The sequence below is a fragment of the Stigmatopora argus genome, chromosome 20, assembly GCF_051989625.1.
Source record: "Stigmatopora argus isolate UIUO_Sarg chromosome 20, RoL_Sarg_1.0, whole genome shotgun sequence".
Classification (NCBI taxonomy): Eukaryota; Metazoa; Chordata; class Actinopteri; order Syngnathiformes; family Syngnathidae; genus Stigmatopora; species Stigmatopora argus.
The window spans coordinates 6,114,436-6,136,980 of NC_135406.1; the positions used below are offsets into that span (position 1 = coordinate 6,114,436).

Below are 22,545 nucleotides of genomic sequence, written 5' to 3' on the forward strand. Positions count from 1 at the left end.
TTTTTTAAATTGTTTTTTATTTATTTTCTTCACCACCTGATGGTGTAGAGGTTCACTCACCAGTCTTCATGGTCATTTTCAACCTTTCACTGGAACAAGCCTCCGTCCCAGCCTGTCTGAAATCAGCCACCATCATCCCAGTTCCTCACAATAATCATCACTAAGTGCTTTGAAAAATTGGTATTTATTGATTATTTATTTGTCTGTTTGTTGTTGTTATTTTTTCACTATGTGGTGAAAGATTTAAATCTCGTTATACTTGTATAATCAGAATAAAAGCATTCAATTCAATGCCATCGAAAGAAGTGACGCTACTACTATACAGGAAGTGACGCAATATTCCGCGCATGCGCAACACCAAAAGTCACGGTTCCGTTCCTCGTGAACATCTTGTGACGTTGCGTGTCTTGTTTTTCCTCAATTTTAGCCACTTAAATACACCCACGGGTCTCCGAAGTGTCTTGCTTAGCTACGCTATGGTGTTAAGTTTCAGTCAACATCATATTCAAGTCGTCTAAGACTTCGTTGAAGCTTTGCGGCCTACTTTAGCTTAGCCTAGCTAGCAGCTATCAAAGGATCCTCCATCAGAATTGACGTGTGGGAAAAGACCAGCAAAGTTTCAGGAGGAACACTCGACACTTTGCAAAATAATGTATGCAAAAGTTGTACTTCACAGACTAGAAGGTGGGTCCATTTTTATATCTATATATTCCCTTAATGGTAGTTGTAGAAGTGCTATTTTTGTGGAAAAAAAAAGTCAGGCGGGGGACGGGTAGAAGGATGCTCTCTGGTTTGGGCGTTTAGCTGTTAACTCAATTTTGTAGGATCGAGGCCTTCCCTTCTAGTAAGGCTTTCGTTTAATAAAAGTATCTGTTTTGCATACAGGAGATGTGAGATAATCTCGCAAGATTTACAGTCTAAAGCACATGTGTCAAAGTGGCGGCCCGGGGGCCTAATCTGGCCCGCCGCATCATTTTGTGTGGCCCGGGAAAGTAAATCATGAGTGCTGACTTTCTGTTTTAGGATCAAATTAAAATGAAGAGTATAGATGTATATTAAATTTCCTGATTTTCCCCCTTTTTAAATCAATAATTGTATTTTTTTAATCATTTTTTTCTGTTTTAAGTTCAAAAATCATTTTGTAAAATCTAAAAATATATTTTAAAAAAGCTAAAATAAACATTGTTTTAGATCTATAAAAAAACTGAATATTCAGGGCTTTTAATCCAGTTCTTTTAATCCATTTATTTAAAAAAATCTAAATATTATATCTAAAATGGTCCGGCCCACGTGAAATCAAGTTGACGTTAAAGCGGCCCGCGAACCAACCCGAGTCTGACACCCCTGGTCTAAGGGGTTCTCACCCTTGCTTATGGCTTTGAAGGCCCTTGGTCTAGTTAAACCTAAGTCTCTTAGTTTAACAGCATAGTGATGCTTGGTAGGAGGGGGAGTATTAATAGGGATCATGAGATCGCTGTGGCCAAAGGAAGTGAGATATGAATTTGAGGGTTTTTCCAGATTACTACAGCTACTAAATTATTAGGGGAGAGGGTAAGTGTTAGGGTGTATGCAACACGTAGGTAGAAGAAAAGACTTAAAAGTGCAGACAAGGCTATTAATGTGGCTAACAGAGCTAGTTTCTGGGTGTGATGACAAGTAGGCTTTTTTTGTTGTTGTTGATAATGACGACAGGGCCTATGTCCGATTATTATTATTATTATTAACCATTTAGGGCCCAACCCTGTCATAGGGGGTAGTCAGTCCTGCTAGAGATAATATAACTAAAGGAGTGAGTGCAGTCAATACGGGTGATTTTGATCATGAGATTGCTAATATGTTCATAGATGTGGCATTATTAGCTTTAACAAGTTCGAAAGCAGATAAGGTTATAAAGATGTATGTGATTAAAGCAAATACTGCTAGAGTGGAGTTATCCAACCCAAATGTGCAATGGAGGAGTATGCAAGAATTTTAAGTAATTGGGTTTGGTGAGACCACCTCACTTTGCGTTCAATAAGGGTTAGAAAGGCGACTGCTAAAAGTACAGGCACAATATAGCAGTGGCGGGCCCTCAAGGCCTTCTCTGCCGGCCTAAGAAATATTTGAATCATATATTATATTCTCGCCATCAATACTTATTAAATAATTCCAAATTGTCTGTCAGCTTCCTTTCATTGCTTTTCCCCCTGGTTGCAATGCTTCCAGATGTGTGTTTTTATATTGAAGCATTTAACCAATCACATTTCAGCCATTATTTGTTGCCAGGGTCAGAAATCTGCCTCAGGGCCTTCACAATCAGTTCTGCGGGCTCTGCTGCATTAAACAAGCGTCGATAAGACTGTTGCTTTAACCAATTAGATTTCGAGTTGGCAACACCACAATGCATTGTCGCAGGCGTATCGACGTCCATTGCTGTCTTTTTCCCGGGGAAATGATACCCCGGGCCCGGTTCTGATGTCTAAAAAGCTCCAGTATTTGTATTTAATCAATAAATGCTGTTTTCGGTTGGATTTTACCCCATTTTCGGGCATTTTTTGCCGGTATGCCATTGACGTTCATCGCTGTCTTTTCCCAAGAAAATCTTTAGTTTTATGATCTTTACCCTGCTTATAAAGTGGTGTCTTATTTCAAAAGGGCTGTACCCATTTTGAATTACAGTGGTACCTCTACATACGAGCAGCTCTACCTATGAGATGCTCGAGATACGAGGAAAATTTCGAGCAAATAATTCGCTCTAGATACGAGAAAAAAATCGAGATGCGAGTAAGCCAAGTGGCCATGAAATGAGAGGCTGTTTATCATTGTAGCGCACTGTCTTTTTTGCCGCATCTCTTTCGTGTATAACAGATATCTACGAGCACTGAACGATTTATTTAGACGAGTTTCCGCTATACATGGACCAGAAAACGCACAACGCGCATGCACGGGCAAAAAGAGGGCTTTCTGGGTAATGAAGTATACTCGTGCACACAACACCGATAGCCAATGGCACCCTTTCTCAGAATATAACTTCATTACCCACAATTAATACGTGGGTAGGCTGAGCTGTTGCATTTCCTGTTTTTCCTTCCTTAGCCTGTTAGCTCCTGCGATCGCTCATTCAAGACTACTTCTCGTTGGCAAGTGGTCGTGCGTTATCCTATTGTGAGGACATTTGTGTGCATCATTTTCGGAATATTTTGAAGGGAATACAACAGTAAAAAGCCCATCGATAGCGAACGTGAGGGTGGAGGCGTGGCAAACAGCTAACCCGCCCAGAACGAAGGTAAAAAAAAATTAAAACACAATTAGAATTGAGTTTTGTGTAAAGTTACATTAAACGTGTTTGAGTGTGTCTGTATATATTAATCCAAGTTAATTTACATTTTTTTGTTCGGTTACGAGTGCGTTGCCGTGGATGAAGTGCCCCAGAACCCCCCCCCCCCCCCCCCCCCCCCGCCTGCTTCTATCTCCGTCTGTGAACCCTCCGCGTCTAATTTGAGTCCTATTAAACACATTTTAGTACTATTAAACCAATCGTTATTTGTTACTTTGTCAATAGATGGCAAATTAGAAAAAATACAAATGTTTTTCCAATCCAATATCCTGTTTTGGTGTTTTTTCAGAGGGTTGGAAAAAAATCATTTGTTTTTAGTTCATTTCAATGGGAAACGTTCGCTCAAGTTACGATAAGATCGACATACGAGTCCCGGAACGAATTAAGCTCGTATGTAGAGGTACCACTGTATCACTCTGGCTTGATATGAGGAGGGGTAACCAATGGGTTTGCGGGGGTGAAGTTATCAGGATCTCCTAAAAGTTTGGTGTGAATAGGGCTAGTAGGGTTAAAACGAAGACAACAGGTGTACAACTGTAGTTGCCGCTAGGTGTAATGCATGGCTAAAAATAAGCCTGTTAAAATTTGCACGCCTAAACACAAACCTAGTAATGAACCAAAATTTCACCAAACAGATATTAGAGGGGGGCTTTTTTTTAGTAAAGGGTGAGTTTTGCGAAGGTTTGCCATTCATGTTTTTATAGTTGAATTACAACGGTGGTTTTTCCATATCATTATTATTGGTTAAAACCCCAATAAGAATTACGATTTATTCTATATTGCTTTTGCTTATCAGGTTCGTTTTCAGGGTTATTGCCGTGGCAATAAGATTTGTCTCGTGTACTGTTGTCTTGCAGATGTCAGTCAAGCGCATCGTCCTCAGCGCCAGGAATCTGCTCCTGTGGTGAAAGAAGAAAATTATGAATTTGAACGCATTAAAGAGGAACAACATGAGTATTTTATTACAGTTGGAAAACCTCACATTGAGAAGCATCAGCGTATCCTCATAAAGGTGGAGGAAGACCCTCTATATGTTAAAGAGGAGGGAATGGACGTCCCCATAAGGACTGTTGAGCCCTTGAGGAGTGAAGATAAAGATCCGGGTGAGGCCAGTAGAGGGGCGGAGCCTTCGAGTGGGAGCAGCCTAACAGAAAATTCCCAAGCAGGGACCCTCATAGTTCCACCAATAGATAACAACGACACCACATCACACTTGCAAATCCGTGAGTATAAAGTCACTAACATAGAAAGGAGCATAAAGGTGGATCATTTCATTATTTAAAATATTTCTATATTATAATATACAACCTAGGTCATTACGAATGCCCCATTAAAAAGGCTTAGGCCAGCATATGGGACTTGCGTGGTCAAACAGCGGCATCGTGCGTTCACGCACAGTTACTGCTTTTTAAGTGCCCTGGAAAAAAATCTAGATCACGCTATGTTCGCTCCTTGAAAAGTTTAACCTCGCAGGGAGACCATAAAATATATTTTTGGTCTTTTGTCTTGCAGGTTTGGCAAAATATCTTGGTCCTGAGTGGCAGGTGCCAGCGTCTGCTGCCGTCATTAAAGAGGAATTTGAGCACCGCCGAATCAAAGTGGAGCAGCCAGAGCACCCTCAACGGCAACAGAGAAAAGACCAACTTCCAATCAAAAGGGAGAAGAAGGAAGAGCTGCCATTGGTTAAAGAGGAGGAAGATGTCGCCCGGTCGACTGGTGACCCCTTGAAGTGTGAAGATCGTGTGGCAGAGGCCAGAAGAGGGGTGGAGCCTCCACATGGCATCAGCTCAACAGAAGGATGGCAAGCAAATGATTTTATTGCTCCTCTATCAGATGCCGACGATGTTGCGTCACAATCTCATGATGATGATGATGGTGATGATGATGATGGAGGTCACAAGAAAATTCAACTGGACGACAAACGGTGGAATTGCTCTCAGTGTGGGAAATCCTTTGCTGAAAAGTATGACTTTAAAATACACACAAGAATCCACACTGGTGAGAGACCTTTTTGCTGCTCCGTTTGTGGTAAAAAATTCCGTCAAAAGAAAACCTTAAAAATGCACATGGTGACCCACACGGATGAAAAACACTTTCCTTGCTCAGTCTGTGGTCAAAGATTCACTTGGAAGGCGCACTTGAATGGTCATTTAAGAACCCACACAGGTGAAAAACCATTTTCCTGCTCAGTCTGTGGTCAACGATTCACCCAGAAGGGACACTTAAAAGGTCACTTAAGAACCCACACAGGTGAAAAACCATTTTCCTGCTCAGTTTGTGGTCAAAGATACACTAGGAAAGAACACTTGAAAAATCACTTAAGAACCCATACAGGTGAAAAACCCTTTTCATGCTCAGTTTGTGATAAAGCTTTTTCTTGGAGGCAATGTTTAAAAACACACTTAAGAACCCACACTGTTGCAAAACCTTTTTCCTGCTCAATTTGTGCTCAAAGCTTCACAAAAATTGGATCCTTGAAAATACACACTGCAACCCACACTGGTGATAAACCATTTTCATGCTCAGTTTGTGGTCAAACATTCAGAGGGAGGAGATACTTAAAAACACATGTAAAAACCCACACTGGTGAAAACCTGTTTCCTTGCTCAGTTTGTGGTCACGCTTTCTCAACAAATCAATCCTTAAAAAATCACATAAGAACCCACACCGGTGAGAAACCTTTTTCGTGCTCTGTTTGTGGTAAACAATTTACAATTAGGTCAAACTTAAAAAGACATGCAAGAACCCACACTTGAGAGAAAACCTTAAGAAAGTTATATGCTGTGATCCTAGGCCTGGATGACCTGGGAAAAAAAATCACTGATGTTTTCACTTTTTCTTTTACTTGTCTTTTTTAACATATTTTTTAATACAGTCATTCCTCTACTTACGAATGCCTCTAGGTGTGAAATGTTCAGGTTACGAAAGCTTTATATATGCAAATGAATGCCTCGAGATAAGAAAAATATCCAAGTTATAAACCCCCCAAAAAGTACATGCATTCGTTATCCGTTTTTTATTATTTTGAAAATATTGTGGCGGATGCACCTTACTCTATACTGGGCTCTCATTGGCTGTCTCACTACAACCACTGATTCAAGATTCTCTCTGATGTAGTTTTGACCGCCGTTCGTCGTCACGGAGTTCTGACAGTGTTTTTGTTGTTGAGTTTTTCCAAGTGTGGATAAAGCAGCTGCTTCTGTTTTTCTCATCATGCCTCCTAAGAAAATTACCCAAAAAATTGGTCATGTGGGATTTTTTTGGGTTGCCTCACATATTTCATACAAAATTGGAACACTTTGACCAATTTCAAAGGGTTTAGTTGGTAGTTGTGTGAGGACCGTGGGATGAATGAGAGAATTTACGTATAAAGTACACCTACTTACGAAATTTTCAAGTTACGAAAAAAAGTTGCTTAACCAATTAATTTTGTAAGTAGAGGTACGACTGTACAGTGGTACCTCGACATACGATCTTATTCCGTTCCGGGACTGAGATCGTATGACGAGATTCTCGTAACTCGAGCGGAAGTTTTTTTATTTTCCATTACTATTTCTTTCAAATGTGAACAAAATCCAACCCTCTAAACCAGGGGTGTCCAAACTTTTTGCAAAGAGGGCCAGATTTGGTAAGGTGAAAATGTGTGGGGGCCGACTATTTAGCCTGACATTCTTTGAATGTAGTAGTAGTAACTAACCATGGAAATTTGACCGTTATGTTTTTTTTACGGTGGAACAAACAGAAACAAATAAATCCGTTCCTCTTGTTTGGCCCTTCAGACTCTGGAGGTCCAGAAGCTCTTCACTCACGTTCATGTCATTGTCCACTCCTCTTAAAAAGATCAGTAACTGAGCGGTGTCGGACGCATCCGTGCTTTCATCGCACGCTAACGAGAAAAAGTCAAACTCAGTTCCTTTTTCCTCTAACTGTCTCTTAATATCTAATGAAACGTCTTCAATTCTCCGTACCACAGTATTACGAGCCAGGCAAATATTGGCAAACTCTTGCTTCTTCGCGGGACAAATTTTCTCAACCATTTTCATTACACAGTCTTTAATAAATTCACCCTCAGTGAAAGGTTTGCAGTGCTTTGCAATCAGCGTTGCCACGTCGTAGCTTGCCTTTGTGGCATTTTCATTTGACTCACGGACTCTTGTGAAAAAGCTTTGCTGTGCCGTTAAAACAGCTTCCAGTTGCTTCACTTTTTCACCGCGTTTGTTCCCAGTTAGCTTGTCGTAGCTAGCATGTTTCGTCTGGTAGTGCCTCTTGATGTTGAATTCCTTGAAAACAGCCAGTCACTTGGCAAATTAGGCAGACACAGTTGTTTCGTATTTCAGTGAAAAAATACTCAAATTTCCACTTGTCCTGGAAGCGGCGGCCCTCGCGGTCAACTTTCCTTTTTTTGTTTACAGACGCCATGTTAGAAATGTGCTGGGCTGAAACGATCACGCAAGGTCAAGGGTCACGGCGGCCAGAGTGCGGCCACAGGGCTACTGCCATCTTCTGGTGAAATGAAAAATATGAAAAATAGCTTTTTGTACACATGTATTTTATACTGTGGTCAACAGTGCTGGCGGGCCGCATATTATTGATTTCATGATGAAAAAAAAAAAAAAAAAAAAAAAATATTAAAAAAAAAAAAAAAAAAAAACATTCATGATAGAGGCCGCGGGCCGGTAAAAATTTGTCCACGGGCCGCAATTGGCCCGCGGGCCGGACTTTGGACATGCCTGGTGTAGGTTGAAGACAAACGATCACACATACTAGACACACGCACGCACGCGCACAACCACACACACAGCAGATTTAGACAGTTCTCACCTGATTTTGCCGCTTGTTCTTCTATTTGCACAGTAAAGTTATTAGAATGTAATTAAAAAAAAGATAGAAGAGCTGTAAAACACGAAAAACATAAGAGCGGACAGAGCTACTGTTACTGGCTGCCGCATGAACGGCGCCATCATGAGGAAAGAGGAAAAAAGTTTGGATTTTATTTTGTGTGCGCCATATGATTGCTGCTGCACGGAGAAGACGAGAGTAGTGCGCAATTGCGCACGCGCGCAGCTTAGAGGGAACATTGGTTGCAGGTCCCATTTTTTGTGGTACTATTTATAAAAAGATATTTCCATAGTTTCCAGGCAAGGTGGGTCAATCCTAGTAGTCTACGACTTTTACTACTCACATACTAAAAATTATGCACTTTCACGGATAAAATTTGGAGAAAATTGGAACTAAATTTGCTGCATGTGTTACACCCTGCATTTGATCTTGAAACACGGGGAGAAATAATCAGAACAGTGATCCATTGTTGTTTCTTCAATCCAACTTTTACTGTAATGATCAACACAAAAACCCATGACATACAATTACACCCATATATATACATTATCAACACGTTAGAACCCAAAACATAATGTACAATTACACACATACATATACATATACACATATACATATACATACACATACATACATATATATATACATATATACATATATATACATATATATATATATATATATATATATATATATATACATATATATATATATATATATATATATATGCAACACTTTAGAAGCCAAAACACAATACACACACACTCGTTCAACACACGGTCATAACTTGTTATATCTTTTCCTTTTACAACTTCTCATCTATTCAACAGGGCAAAAAATGCAATATCAATAATATAACATCCTTTCTATGACCGTTATAGACACTGTCAACGATAATGGTGGCCGAAGGTAGCATGCTAAATGCTATTCCATGTGCGTGACCCGAGATTCGCACATTCACGCCCGTAATTCAAAAGTAAATAAACATTAATAACCATTATCTCTTTTCTCACACGCTAAACAGTGTATATTACAAACCCCAAACTCAACCAGCCTTTACAACAAACAGCATACCTTGACACACAGGGGGAAATAATCAGAACAGTGAGATGTTGTTTCTTCAATCCAACTTTTACTGTAATGATTCAACACATCTCCCGTGCCTCAAGCTATTTGCTAAGACATCAATAATCGAATACCGATCTTCTTTAACATGCCCCACACTTGTCATATGGATCAAAGGATCAACAATCGAACACCGATACACACATTCAATCCAAACTCGTTGTACCTTCTTTACATGCAATCATTAATAAATCAAACACTCTAGCATGTCACACTAATAGATCAAACACTCTAGTATGTCACACGTGCATGCTTTGTTCAAGGGTGCAGGTCCCATTTTTGTGGCTGTATGGAATATGGAAGATGAATGAATGAATTTAAAAGTTGTGGAAGAAGTTCCACAACTGAATGAAAACGTGTTTAGGTTGTGAAATTCAGTGACTTAGTTTCAAATTATGAGAAAGGAGGATTGTGAGGTGTGAATTGATTTTATGAGTGAAATGGGTTTGAGGTTTTGACAAATGGGAGCAAGTTTAATTGAATGTGGCCTTTTGCTTTCGTGAGTTGGATTTTCTGAATTAGCAATTGGGAAAAACTAACGTGTCACTGTCAATCAGTAGTTACTGAAAATGCACGTTTGAAATGAATAATAAAGGAAAATGAAACATTTCTTAAGGTTGTCATTAACTGAGAACACATTTTGTAAGCAAAATTTCTGAAAGACTTTTTTTTTGCCAGGTCATCCAGGCCTAGAATCACGGCATGCGACTTCATACGTGAGGAAGTTCACAGAATACATTTGTTCTACATTCATAAACTGATGAAGCCATCATCACCCCTTCCCACACCAACACAGTTGTCTCTTAAGGTTCTCCTTCTGACTTTTTAAGGTTTGTTTCAGTCTAAATGTTTGGCGAACATTCTGTGTCCAATGTGTTTAGACTACACGTCGATGATGGGCTCGAATTTGTACATGAATACAAATGGTCTTGGGTTTCTCACCTCGTTATTTCTACAACAAGCCGGCTTTAAAATGACAGCATTTTTTAAAATATAGTTTTTGTATTTTAATCTAGAATAACCATCTATTGTGTTTGAATGTGTGTACTTTATTTCTTAAATTGGTTCTTGTTGGAATAATGATTAAAACCTTTTGAATCATTATTAGTAATATTTAATTAAAAAAGGAAAAACATCTTTCAACATAACTGCTTACAACTTCGAAGGAGATACCTTGTGACGTCGTCTTAGTCCACAAGGCATTCTTAATTGCAGTAACTGAATCATTGTATTTAATCGCGACACTCGAAAAACATGTTTATGTAATCTAGAAAAACAACAGTGCGAGAATTGCCGAAGTGAGCATAAAAGTTGAACAAGGCACCCAAACAATGGCGTGAGGAATTGCATAATATTTTCATTATAAGGTAAACAAAGTAGTTTAAGAGTCCTTGTAGATCCTGGAACTTGTATCTGGGGAAAGGGTTGAGGCGTATCTTCCAGTAATCAGTCCTCGGAGCAAGGACTCAGTGAATTGTTAAGTCTCTAGCTGGAGCCAGCTGTCCTGGAGAGTGACCTTGGAGTAAGCGTTTGTCTTCGTTGAAAACACATATTAATTCTAACTCTAACATAAAAGCGATCAACAATATATATATATTGTTTAATATAGTTACACATTTAGGATGAGCATTACTATTCCTAATAAGCAAATATATTGATTAATATAGTAAGCATGTATATTATAAGGCTTTATATTCCTAAATAAGCATTGCAAACACATTTATAATAATGATTACTCCAACAAGGTTCTAAAGTGTTGATAATATATATATTTATATATATAGGTGTAATTGTACATTATGTTTTGGGTTCTAACATGTTGATAATGTATATATATGGGTGTAATTGTATGTTATGGGTTTTTGTGTTGAATGATTACAGTAAAAGTTGGATTGAAGTAACAACGACATTTCACTGTTCTGATTATTTCCCCGTGTGTCAAGATCAAATGCAGGGTGTAACACATACATATACATACATATACATACACATACATACACACACATACACACACATACACACACGTACATACACATACATACACATACACACACATACATACACATACATACACATACATACACATACATACACATACATACACATACATACCAAGATGGTATGTATGTGGATTCCAAGATGGCGCCGTTCACGCGGGAGCCAGTGGAAGTAGCTCTGTACACTCTTGTTTTTCGTTATTTACAGCCCTCCTATCTTTTTTTCAATTACATTTTAATATTTCTTAATACATTCCTTTTTACTTTACTTTGTACTTTATACTTTAATGTTTTTACAACTTTCCTTGTTCTGTTAGCCTGGCTTCTTTCAGCTACTTCTTTTTTTGGAACCATTCAGCCATACCTACGCTGCCACACACATGGGACTAGCTGTTACAATACGCAGCGGAAGGAGCAACACCTCGATGCCGCCGGGGATTCAGAGCTGGACAAAAGTGCCGGGAGAAGAGGCAACGCTTCTGACCAACTGTTCCATCGTGGGATAAGATGGAAGAGCTGTCGGCGCTTACGAGCAACAGAGTCGAGGGGCCCTACTCTGCTACTGTTGTCTTCAGCTCCAGACTACTGAGGAACTGTGCGGATAAGCTTGGAAGAGTGAATCTGCATATTCTCTACCTCGGTCAGTCTGCAGAAGTTCCCCATCTTGTGGAAGACTTCCTGTGTGTGGTTCCAGTTTTTGTTTCCATTTTCCAGTTTCCATTTACTTTGATTTGCTTTGTAGTTTTGCTTTGTTGTTGTGTGGCCTTTGCGACTGTACTGTCTAACTTATAACTATGCCTTTTCTTGCTACTGTCACAATGAAATTTCCCGAATACAGGATGAATAAAGTTATAAAGTTATCCAATCCAATACACATACATACATATACAGTGGTACCTCGTCATACGACCGCTCGTCATACAAAATGCTCGTCTTACGGGGGAAATTTCGATCGAATAATTCGCCCGTTATGCGGTCAAAATTTCGTGATGCAACCAAGCCAGGTCTTTTTTGCATATCTTTCGTGTATAACAATATTTACGAGCACGGAACGAATAATTCAAACGAGTTCCTTCTCGGACCAGGAAACGCACAACGCGCATGCAAAAAGAAGGCTCTCTGGGTAATGAAGTATACTCCTGCAAACAACACCCATACCTTTCTCAGAATAAAACTTCATTACCCACAATCAATACGTGGGAAGCTCAGCTATGTCATTTCCTGTTATTCTTTCTTGGGAAAGGTACCGCGTCCGTTCTTTAAAGACTATTTCTCGTTGGCAAGTGGTCGTGCTTTATCCTATTGTGAAGACATTTGTGTGCATCATTTTGGGAATATTTTGAAGGCAATACAACAGCAAACAGTCCATCGATAGCGAACGTGAGGGCAGATGCGTGGCAAACAGCTAACCCGGCCAGAACGAAGGTAAAAAAAATGAAAACAAAATTAGAATTCAGTTTTGTGTAAAGTTACATTAAACGTATGATTGAGTGTCTGTATATATTAATCCAAGTTAATTTAAATTTGTTTGTTCCGTTTACGAGTGCGTTGTCGTGGGAAAAAAACGAACCCCACCCCCCCAAACGTCTCTGTCTCCTGTCGGAGAAATCTGCCCAATTTTAGTTAGATTAAACACATTTTATTACTATTAAACCACTAGTTATGTGTTACTTTGTTAATAGATGGTGAATTAGAAGAAATAAAACATTTTTTCCAATCCAATATCCTGTTTTGTGTTTTTTCAGAGGGCTGGAACGAATTAATTCTTTTTCCGTTCATTTCAATGGAAAACGTCCGCTCGAGTTACGAGAATCTCGTCATACGAGCTCAGTTCTGGAACGGATTAAGCTCGTATCTCGAGGTACCACTGTACATACATACCAGTGGCGGGCGGTGAATTTTCTGGTAGCGCCTTCAACGTATCAATCCAACCCTCAAAAACTATTTTATGGCTATAAAACCTCTACTGCAGCTACAGCTGCAACACATAAAAAAAAAAATCAATAAATCAATGCACAAAAATGGGGTAAAATCCACTTCCTAGCAGCATTTCACGATTAAATACAAATACTGGAGCTTTTCAGACATTAAAACCAGGCCAGGGGGTGATTTTCCCGGGAAAAGACAGCGATGAACGTCAATGGCGTACGGGCAAACATTGCCAGAAAGTGGGGTAAAATCCAGCCGAAAACAGCATTTATTGATTAAATACAAATACTGGAGCTTTTTAGACATCAGAACCGGGCCCGGAGTATCATTTCCCCGGTAAAAAGACAGCGATGAACGCCGATACGTCCATACGTGAAATGACAAAAAAATGCACTAAAATTAGGTAAAATCCACTTCCTAGCATCATTTATTGATTGAATACAAATACTGGCGCTTTTGAGACACTACAACCAGGCCAGGGGGGTGATTTTTCCCGGGAAAAGACAGCGATGGACGTCAATGGTGAAACGCCAAAAATTAAACTGGGGTAAAATCCACTTCCTAGCAGCATTTTATGATTAAATACAAACACTGGAGCTTAAAAACAAACACTGGAGCTTTTCAGATATCAGAACTTGGCCCACAATTGAAATATTATTTAGGAATATGGCCATATTTTACTCACCAAACTGCACCTGGAAAAGGTTTTTGAATTGTGTAGCTTTTTAATTGGGCTGTTGTAGCGAATCTGTGGCCAGAGACTGAGCAGGAAAACATTGTTCTCCAGTGTGGGTTAATAAGTGTTTTTTTAAGCTTCTCCTTTCGGAAAATGTTTGACCACAAACTGAACACGAAAATGGTTTTTCACCAGTGTGGGTTCTTGTGTGTATTTTTAAGCTTCCTTTCTCGTTAAATCTTTTACCACAAACTGAACACGAAAATGGTTTTTCACCAGTGTGGGTTCTTATGTGGATTTTTAAGCTTCCTTTCTCTTTAAATCTTTTACCACAAACTGAACACGAAAATGGTTTTTCACCAGTGTGTGTTCTTGCATGACTAATTAAGTGATCCTTCCGTGTGAATCTTTGACCACAAACTGAACACGAAAATGGTTTTTCACCAGTGTGGGTTCTTGCATGACTAATTAAGTGATCCTTCCGTGTGAATCTTTGACCACAAACTGAACACGAAAATGGCTTTTCACTCGAGTGTGTTCTCGTGTGCGTTTTTAAGTTTCCCTTCTCTGTAAATCTTTTACCACAAACTGTACATGATAAGGGTTTCTCCCCAGTGTGGCTCCTCCTATGTGCTTTAAAGGTAGACTTTTTCCCAAAGGTCTTTCCACACTGAGAGCATTTCCAGAGTTTGCCGTCCTTAAGACCTTCATTGTCATAAAGCAAGTCTTCGGTATCTGATAACGGAGCAATTAAATTGTCTGCTTGCCCTTCTGCTGAGCTGCCGTTCGGAGTCTCCGCCCCTCTGCCGGCCACGCCCAGATCCTCTTCACTCTTGAAAGGCTCACCAGTTGACACGGTGACATCTTCTTCCTCCTTTTTGATTTGCTGTTGAGGGAACTCTGGCTCCTCCTCTTTAATTTGGGGTAACGTTAAGGTGTGTGCAGGCTCCGCCCCTCTGCTGGTCACGCCCAGATCCTCTTCCCTCTTCAGGAATTCGCCAAATGACCAGGTGACATCATCTTCCTCCTTCTTGATTGGAAGTCGCTCGTCTCTCATTTGTTGTTGAGAGAACTCTGGCTCCTCCCCTTTGATTTGGGGGAGCTCAAGTTCCTTTTTAAGGCCAACAGACTCTTTCCCATCAGGACCAAGATATTCTATGAAACCTGCAAAGACACGAAAATAAATTATATGTTTCATAATCTGTCTATCTAACGAGAAGTCCTTTAGGTTAGACTGGGAATGTAAGTCTTATACTTATATTGGCGGTGGTTAGGCTCGAAACATGACATGAACTTGAAATTTAACTGAAATCAACTCAAATGACTATACACACCCACACATTTTTGACCACCCGGAACCATCTCAATAAGCTCGTATCTCCAATTTGTCTCATATCTCAAGGAAAAAAATTGCTCGGAATTTAGCCCGTTTCTTAAATTTTCCGTAAATTGGGACACTCGTATGTCAAGGTATTCCTTAAATATGCTGGCTGCCACAGCAAATGTTTAATTAACAAGGAATAAGCATATAGCACTCGCGGGTGACCCGCATTGTAATCAACAGTTTGAGGAAAAAAAGAGTTCACCTTCAAAATTAAAGTACAATTAAGAGCACACCTACACATTTCAATGTTTAAAAATGTTTTGTTTTATTAAACCCAAAGGATTCTTTAATCTCATCTCATTTTCTGAACCGCTTTATCCTCATCAGAGTCGGGGGGGGGGGGGTGCTGGAGCCTATCCCAGCTGACTTTAGGCCAGAGGCGGGGCACCCTGATTCATTCGCAGGGCACAACAAGACACACAACCATTCACACTCATACCTAGGAGCAATTTAGAGTGTCCAATCAGCCTACCATGTCTTTAGAATGTGGGAGGAAGCCGGAGTACCCGGGGAAAACCCACACGCGTCAAAATAAAAAAGTAAATTCTGGGCCACTTTTCACATTTTTATGAACTTAGAATAAAATAAAAATCTTCAGTGCTGAGTCCTAGTAGCAAGCGGAAGACATGGGAGTTGCTTCCGTTTGAAAAATAATTTAAAAAACAAATAACATTTTCCCCAGAAAATATCCGCGATGTAGTGAAATGCTGAGGGATTACTGTACTTGAATTTCCAATTGCAGCACACAGATATAGCACTTCTACAATTACCATTAAGCCTTAATGATGACGGGAATATATAGATATAAAAATGGACCCACCTTCTAGTCTGTGAAGGACAACTTTTGCATGCATTATTTTGCAAAATGTCGAATTTTCCTCGTGGAACTTTGCTGGTCTTTTCCCACACGTAAATTCTGAAGGAGACGCCATTGATAGCTGCTAGCTAGGCTAAGTTAAAGAGGGCGCAAAGCTTCAAAGTTCTTCGACGACTTGAAGAGTTGTTCCTTTGATATATGCTAACAGGCTGAGCTAAAGTAGCGCACAAAGCTTCAACGAGGTCTTGAAAAGGATTTTGGCTGATATTTAAGGTCATAAAGTAGCTGAAGCTAGACACGACGGGGACCCATAGGTTAAGTTTGGTGGCGAAAACTGCGCATGCGCAGTGGCAGCGTCACTTCCTTCGATGCATTAAGTTTATAAATGTAAGAGAGTTGGACATAGGAAATAATTATTCTTCAAATTTTCTGACATGTGGTTTGAGCAAAAAAATGTTTGCGCAGGTTTGAATTTAATTGAAAATTAAATTAAACATAAATCACTTGAAGATCGCGTCTCAAAAGGAGGCGTCGCAAAACGCGCATTCGCAGAAAAAAATCGCCCTTGATAATGGTGCTGTTCTGTTTTGCCGATTGGCATCACGGGAGAAGTAGTTCTTCATTGAAACGGTTTGAACTCGCAGGAATCAGTCTCTTATTTACGTACTGCTCGCTCGTGGTCAGGAGAAAATTTGTTTCATTCTAAGTTCAGTATTCGTGGACACTGTACACAATATTTAAGACACTGTCAATCAAAAGTTATCGGGGGAAGCACATTTTAAGAAATTATATCAGAAAATTAGCAATTTCTCAAAGGTGTCTTAAATCCAAAAGGAAAAGTTTGTTTTTTCTTTTATTTACATTATTCCCTTAATCTGGACCAACCACTAGATGTAAATTATGTCTTGATTTTCCCATTTTTAACGAATATTTGCAATTTTCCCTCCAATTTTGTTCTTTTTGTGTTTTAGTTCAATAAGTATTTTGTAAAATGTAAAAATAACTATATAGAGATATTTTCAACAAATGATTCTTCCCTTTGTTGGAATAATGATTCAAACCTTTTAAATCATTATTAGTAATATTTAATTAAAATAGGAAAACATCTTTCAACATAGCTGCTTACAACTTCGAAGGAGATACCTTGTGACGTCGTCTCAGTCCACAAGGCATTCTGACGAGCGGCATACTCTTCGGTCCATTTAGCGCAGGGGTCCCCAAACTTTTTCTTGTGAGGGCCACATAACTTTTCCCTTCTCTGATGGGGGGCCGGTGTCAGTTTGTAACAGAAAAAGTGTGACGATCGTAGGGGAGCTTAATTTTTTTTTATTGTTTTCCAGAAAGCCACACATAACCAAATAACCCTTTCCAGGTTCTTTACAGAAAAAAAGTCAGGAAACATATAATAACACTATTAATGAAATAAATAATAACTAAATAACCCTCTCTGATTTCTTCACAGAAAAAACAGGAAATAAATAACACTATTTATGAAATAAATAATAACTAAATAACTCTCTCTGGGTTCTTCATAGAAAAAAAAGCCATGGAACATTAACTTTCTGTTGTGCCATGCACAATCTTCTCCCTTTGCTCTGAAGTTTATGCACGACACCACAACCGTCATTACAGAATCCCACGTCAACATTCTGCAGCACAGTGCTTGGTGGTGAATTTGGCAGTGGACTCGTAGCGGGGCGGTGACACCCCTTTTTTCCAACTCCTGGTTCATGCGTCCCATTATTAGACCGCGAGTTTCGGCCACCATGCTAGGAGCCCCGTCAGTCGTGATGCTAGCTAGCTTTGACCAGTCCAGGTCCAACTTCTCCATGGTTTGGCACACTTTGTCAAAAATATCCTCTCCCGTTGTAGTCCCTTTGAGACTTTGGAGGGCTGCCAGATCCTCGCAAATCTCAAAGTTTGCGCTAACTCCACGAATAAAAATGAGCAGTTGCGCTGTGTCTTGCACGTCCGTGCTTTCATCCAGTGCTAATGAAAAAAAGTCAAATTATTTCGTCTTCTGCTTTAGCTGGGCATATACATTACTCCCGATTTCTTCAACGCGTCTGGTCATTGTACTCACCGACAGACTTACGGCATTAAATGCATCTTTCTTCTCGGGACACACCTCCTCCGCGACAGTATCCATACATTTCTTAACAAACTCTCCGTCAGTGAAAGGCTTACCGCTGCTTGCTATCAATTTAGCAACCCAAAAGCTGGCCCGAACGGATGCCTGGTTCTGCTGAGATAGTAGTCCACTTTTTCGCTTTGAGAGTTTGTCTGCTCGTATTTGGCCTTGCAATCTATCGTACTTGTCTTTGTGACGGGATTCATAGTGTCGGCAAAGATTGTATTCTTTGAATACCGCCACCGTCTCTTGACAAATGAGACAAACAGCCTTTTCATTGAACAAAAAAATAATCGTTTGTCCACTCCAGGTTAAATACCCTGCATTCTGAATCAATTTTTCTCTCACCTAACTTTTTCGCCATTATTCCGTTCTCAAACAGGTTGCAGTTTTAATATGCTTGAATAGTCCGCGATGGTCCCAGGGCTCCGCCCTCACCTGCGATCGTCCAGATGTCTCGGTAACACTGCTCGTGCATGCAACGGTGGACGTGCCCGCATGCATCAAAGGGAAACACTCTCCCCGCGCGTGTCACCAAAGAAGCAATGCGAAGTCCCGCTTCACTGGGATGATTTGTGGGCTCAGAAGGGGTGCAATGAACCAAACACAAGATTAAAACGTCCCAGTCTTCAAGGCCAAATAGGAAAAAAAATCCGAAAGCATCTCTGGTATTGTTCAGAGGGCCGGTCCAAATGTGCCGGCGGGCCGCATCCCCCCCCAAAAAAATAATAATAATAATAATAAATCCGATAGCGTCTCTGGTATTGTTCAGAGGGCCGGTCCAAATGTGCTGGCGGGCCGTATCCGGCCCGCGGGCCGTAGTTTGGTGACCCCTGATTTAGCGGCACATAACCAAAACATTCAAAGGTAATCTGATTTAAACAATTGCATAAGCAAAAACAACTGTCTCAACAGTTTTGAACAATTGTATAAGCTTAACCGAATAACATCATGAAGGTTATAAAAACAACTGTCACAACAATCTGTTTTTATCGGAACACCTGCGTAAGAATTTGCACAATAAGCAAAACAACGGCATTAGAATTTGCACCAGTAAGCATAATAATTTCTTTATAAGGTAAACAGAGCAAAGCAGTTTAATGTAAACAAAGCAGTATTTTCAAATCTGCTGCTGGAGTCCCGTCAAAACAGTCTCGTTGGGTTCTGCCGAAGAGTGTCCGAAAACAATGTGTCCTCGAGCTGTGGGCCTTGGAGTAAGCGTTTGTCTTCGTTGAAAACACATATTAATTCTAACTCTAACATAAAAGCGATGAACAATATATATATATATATATATATATATATATATATATATATATATATATATATATATATATATATATATATTGTTTAATATAGTTACACATTTAGGATGAGCATTACTATTCCTAATAAGCATTATATTGATTAATATAGTGAGCATGTATATTAGAAGGCTTTATATTCCTAAATAAGCATTGCAAACACATTTATAATAATGATTACTCCAACACCCTTATTAAGAATAAAAGCTCAAATAAACATTATTTTAGATCTATGAAAAATATTTAAGGCTTTATATCCAGTTCTTTAAATCCGATTTAATCTCTCTCTCTCTCGCTCTCTTGCTCTCCCTCTCTCCATCTCTCCCTCCCTCACCCTCTTTGCCTCTCCCTCCCTCCCTCCCTCCCTCCATCCCTCCCTCCCTCCCTCCCTCCCTCCCTCCCTCTCGCTGTCTCTCTCTCTCTCTCTCTCTCTCTATATATATATATATATATATATACATATATATATATATATATATATATATATACATATATATATATATATATATAGTTGGAATAATGATTAATACCCTTAAATCATTATTAGTAATATTTAATTAAAATTGGAAGACATCTTTCAACATAACTGCTTACAACTTGCAAGGAGAAATCACTACCAACGCGTCTTTGTTCGCAAAAGGATTCTGACGAGCGGCATACTCTTCGGTCCATTTAGCGGCACATTACCAAAACATTCAAAGGTAATCTGATTTAAACATAGCATAAGCAAAAACAACTGTCTCAACTGTTTTGAACAATTGTATAAGCTTAACCGAATAAAATCATAAAGGTTATAAAAACAACTGTCACAACAATCTGTTTTTATCGGAACACCTGCGTAAGAATTTGCACAATAAGCATAAAAAGTGACCCGAGCGGATCGTAAATCAAAACAACGGCATTAGAATTTGCACCATTAAGCATAATAATTTCTTTATAAGGTAAACAGAGCAACAGTATATTTGAACAATAATGCGAGTATTCTCGGAAGTTTGTTTCGATTTATCGCCATCTGCAAGATTCCGAGACAAAGCAGTTTAAGAGTCCTTGTAGATCATCCGTCTGGCCTGGAACTTGTTGTCCTGTTCAGTCCATAGTTATGAAGATAATTGACTGGCCCCGACAGGAAGACTGGGGGAAAGTGCACTCGGTCCAAACAGTATGGCACAATTTAAATTATAGCTTCATTACCTATTAATTCCAAATGAACAAAGAACTGAATGACAAGCCTTGCGTTTTACATTTTTTATAGATCTAAAACTATGTTTATTTTAGCTTTTTTTTTCTTACTGAGGGAAGATGTCTTTTAATCATTTAATTTCAAAAGGAAACGAAATATGTTTTTATGTTCAAAATTGAAGTGGAAAACAGAAAACATTTTTATATAGTTATTTTTACATTTTACTAAATACTCATTTAACTAAAACACAAAAAGAAAAAATAAGGATGAAAAAATTGCAAATATTCGTTAAAAATGGGAAAATCAAGAAATATAATTCACATCTAGTGGTTGGTCCAGATTGAGGGAATAATGTTAATAAAAGAAAAAACAAACTTTTCCTTTTGGGTTTAAGACACCTTTGAGAAATTGCAAATTTTCTGATATAGTTTCTGCGCTTCTTCGATAACTTGTGATTCACAGTGTCTTAATTATTGTGTACAATGTCCACGAATACTGAAATTAAAATTAAACAAATTTTCTCCTGACCACAAGAGAGCGTTACCTAAATAAGAGACTGATTCCTGCGAGATCAAACCGTTTCATTGAAGAACTACTTCTCCCGTGATGCCAATCGGCGAAACAGCAACAGCTCCATTATCAAGGACGATTTTTCTCAGCGCATGCGCGTTTTGCGACGCCTCCTTTTGAGACGCAATCTTCAAGTTATTTATGTTTAATTTAATTTTCAATGTAATTAAAACCTGCACAAACATTTATTGCTCAAACCACACGTCAGAACATTTGAAAATTAATTATTTCCTATTTCCGACTCCTTACATTTATAAATCGAAGGAAGTGACGCTGCCACCGCGCATGCGCAGTTTTCGCCACCTAGTTTAACCTATGGGTCCCCGACGTGTCTAGCATAAGCTACTTTATGACCTTAAATATCAGCCAAAATCATTTTCAAGACCTCGTTGAAGCTTTGCGGCCTACTTTAGCTCAGCCTGTTAGCATATATCAAAGGATCAACTCTTCAAGTCGTCGAAGAACTTTGAACTTTGCGCTCTCTTTAACTTAGCCTAGCTATCAGCTATCAATGGCGTCTCCATCAGAATTTACGTGTGGGAAAAGAGCAGCAAAATTCCACGAGGAGAACTCGACATTTTGCAAAATAATCCATGCAAAAGTTGTCCTTCACAGAATAGGTGGGTCCATTTTTATATCTATATATTCCCTTCATCATTAAGGCTTAATGGTAATTGTAGAAGTGCTTTTTTGTGCGCTGCAATTGCATATTCAAGTACAGTATTCCCTCAGCATTTCACTACATCGCGGATTTTTCTGGGGAAAATGTTTATTTTTTAAATAATTTTTCAAGCGGAAGCAACTCCCATGTCTTCCGCTTGCTACTAGGACTCAGCACTGGAGATTTTTTTAAAGTTATAAATTAATAAAAATGTGAAAACCGGCCCAGAGGAGCGAGTGGTTAGCGCATCGGCCTCACAGCTCTCGGGTCCTAGGTTCAAATCCAGGTCAAGTCCACCTGTGTGGAGTTTGCATGTTCTTCCCAGGCCTATATGGGTTTCCTCCAGGTACTCCGGTTTTCCTCCCACACTCCAAAGACTTCCATAGTAAGGCTTTTTTTAATAATAAAAAAGACCATGTATAGTAAAGTATCAGTTTCTTTAAAAAATGACCATTTATAGAAAGGCTTTTTTTTTCCAAAAAAATTACCTTTTTATTTTGACGCGTGTGGCATTTCTCTAGGTTCTCCGGCTTCCTCCCACATTGTAAAGACATGGTAGGCTGATTCGACACTAAATTGCTCCTAGGTATGAGTGTGAGTGTGAATGGTTGTCTGT

At 39.3% G+C, this 22,545-nt stretch overlaps 2 protein-coding genes across 3 annotated transcripts; one reads left to right on the top strand and one right to left on the bottom strand.

The window, feature by feature from the left end:
* Positions 1-330: 330 nt before the first annotated feature.
* LOC144065906 (uncharacterized) lies at positions 331-18,812 on the top strand. Of its 2 annotated transcripts, XM_077589144.1 has the most exons (4): positions 331-684; positions 4,174-4,539; positions 4,829-5,314; positions 18,597-18,812. In XM_077589144.1, exons 1-4 carry the CDS (start codon positions 651-653, stop codon positions 18,620-18,622), a joined length of 912 nt encoding a protein of 303 aa, XP_077445270.1. In that variant the 5' UTR covers positions 331-650; the 3' UTR covers positions 18,623-18,812. The 2 variants fall into 2 exon arrangements, with proteins under 2 accessions (XP_077445270.1, XP_077445269.1); XM_077589143.1 differs by lacking the exon at positions 18,597-18,812 and having other exon boundaries at positions 4,829-6,919.
* LOC144065924 (uncharacterized) lies at positions 10,249-16,321 on the bottom strand. The gene is made up of 2 exons (XM_077589169.1): positions 16,087-16,321; positions 10,249-15,046 (listed from the first exon to the last, which is right to left on the bottom strand). Exons 1-2 carry the CDS (start codon positions 16,196-16,198, stop codon positions 13,932-13,934), a joined length of 1,227 nt encoding a protein of 408 aa, XP_077445295.1. The 5' UTR covers positions 16,199-16,321; the 3' UTR covers positions 10,249-13,931.
* Positions 18,813-22,545: the final 3,733 nt, after the last annotated feature.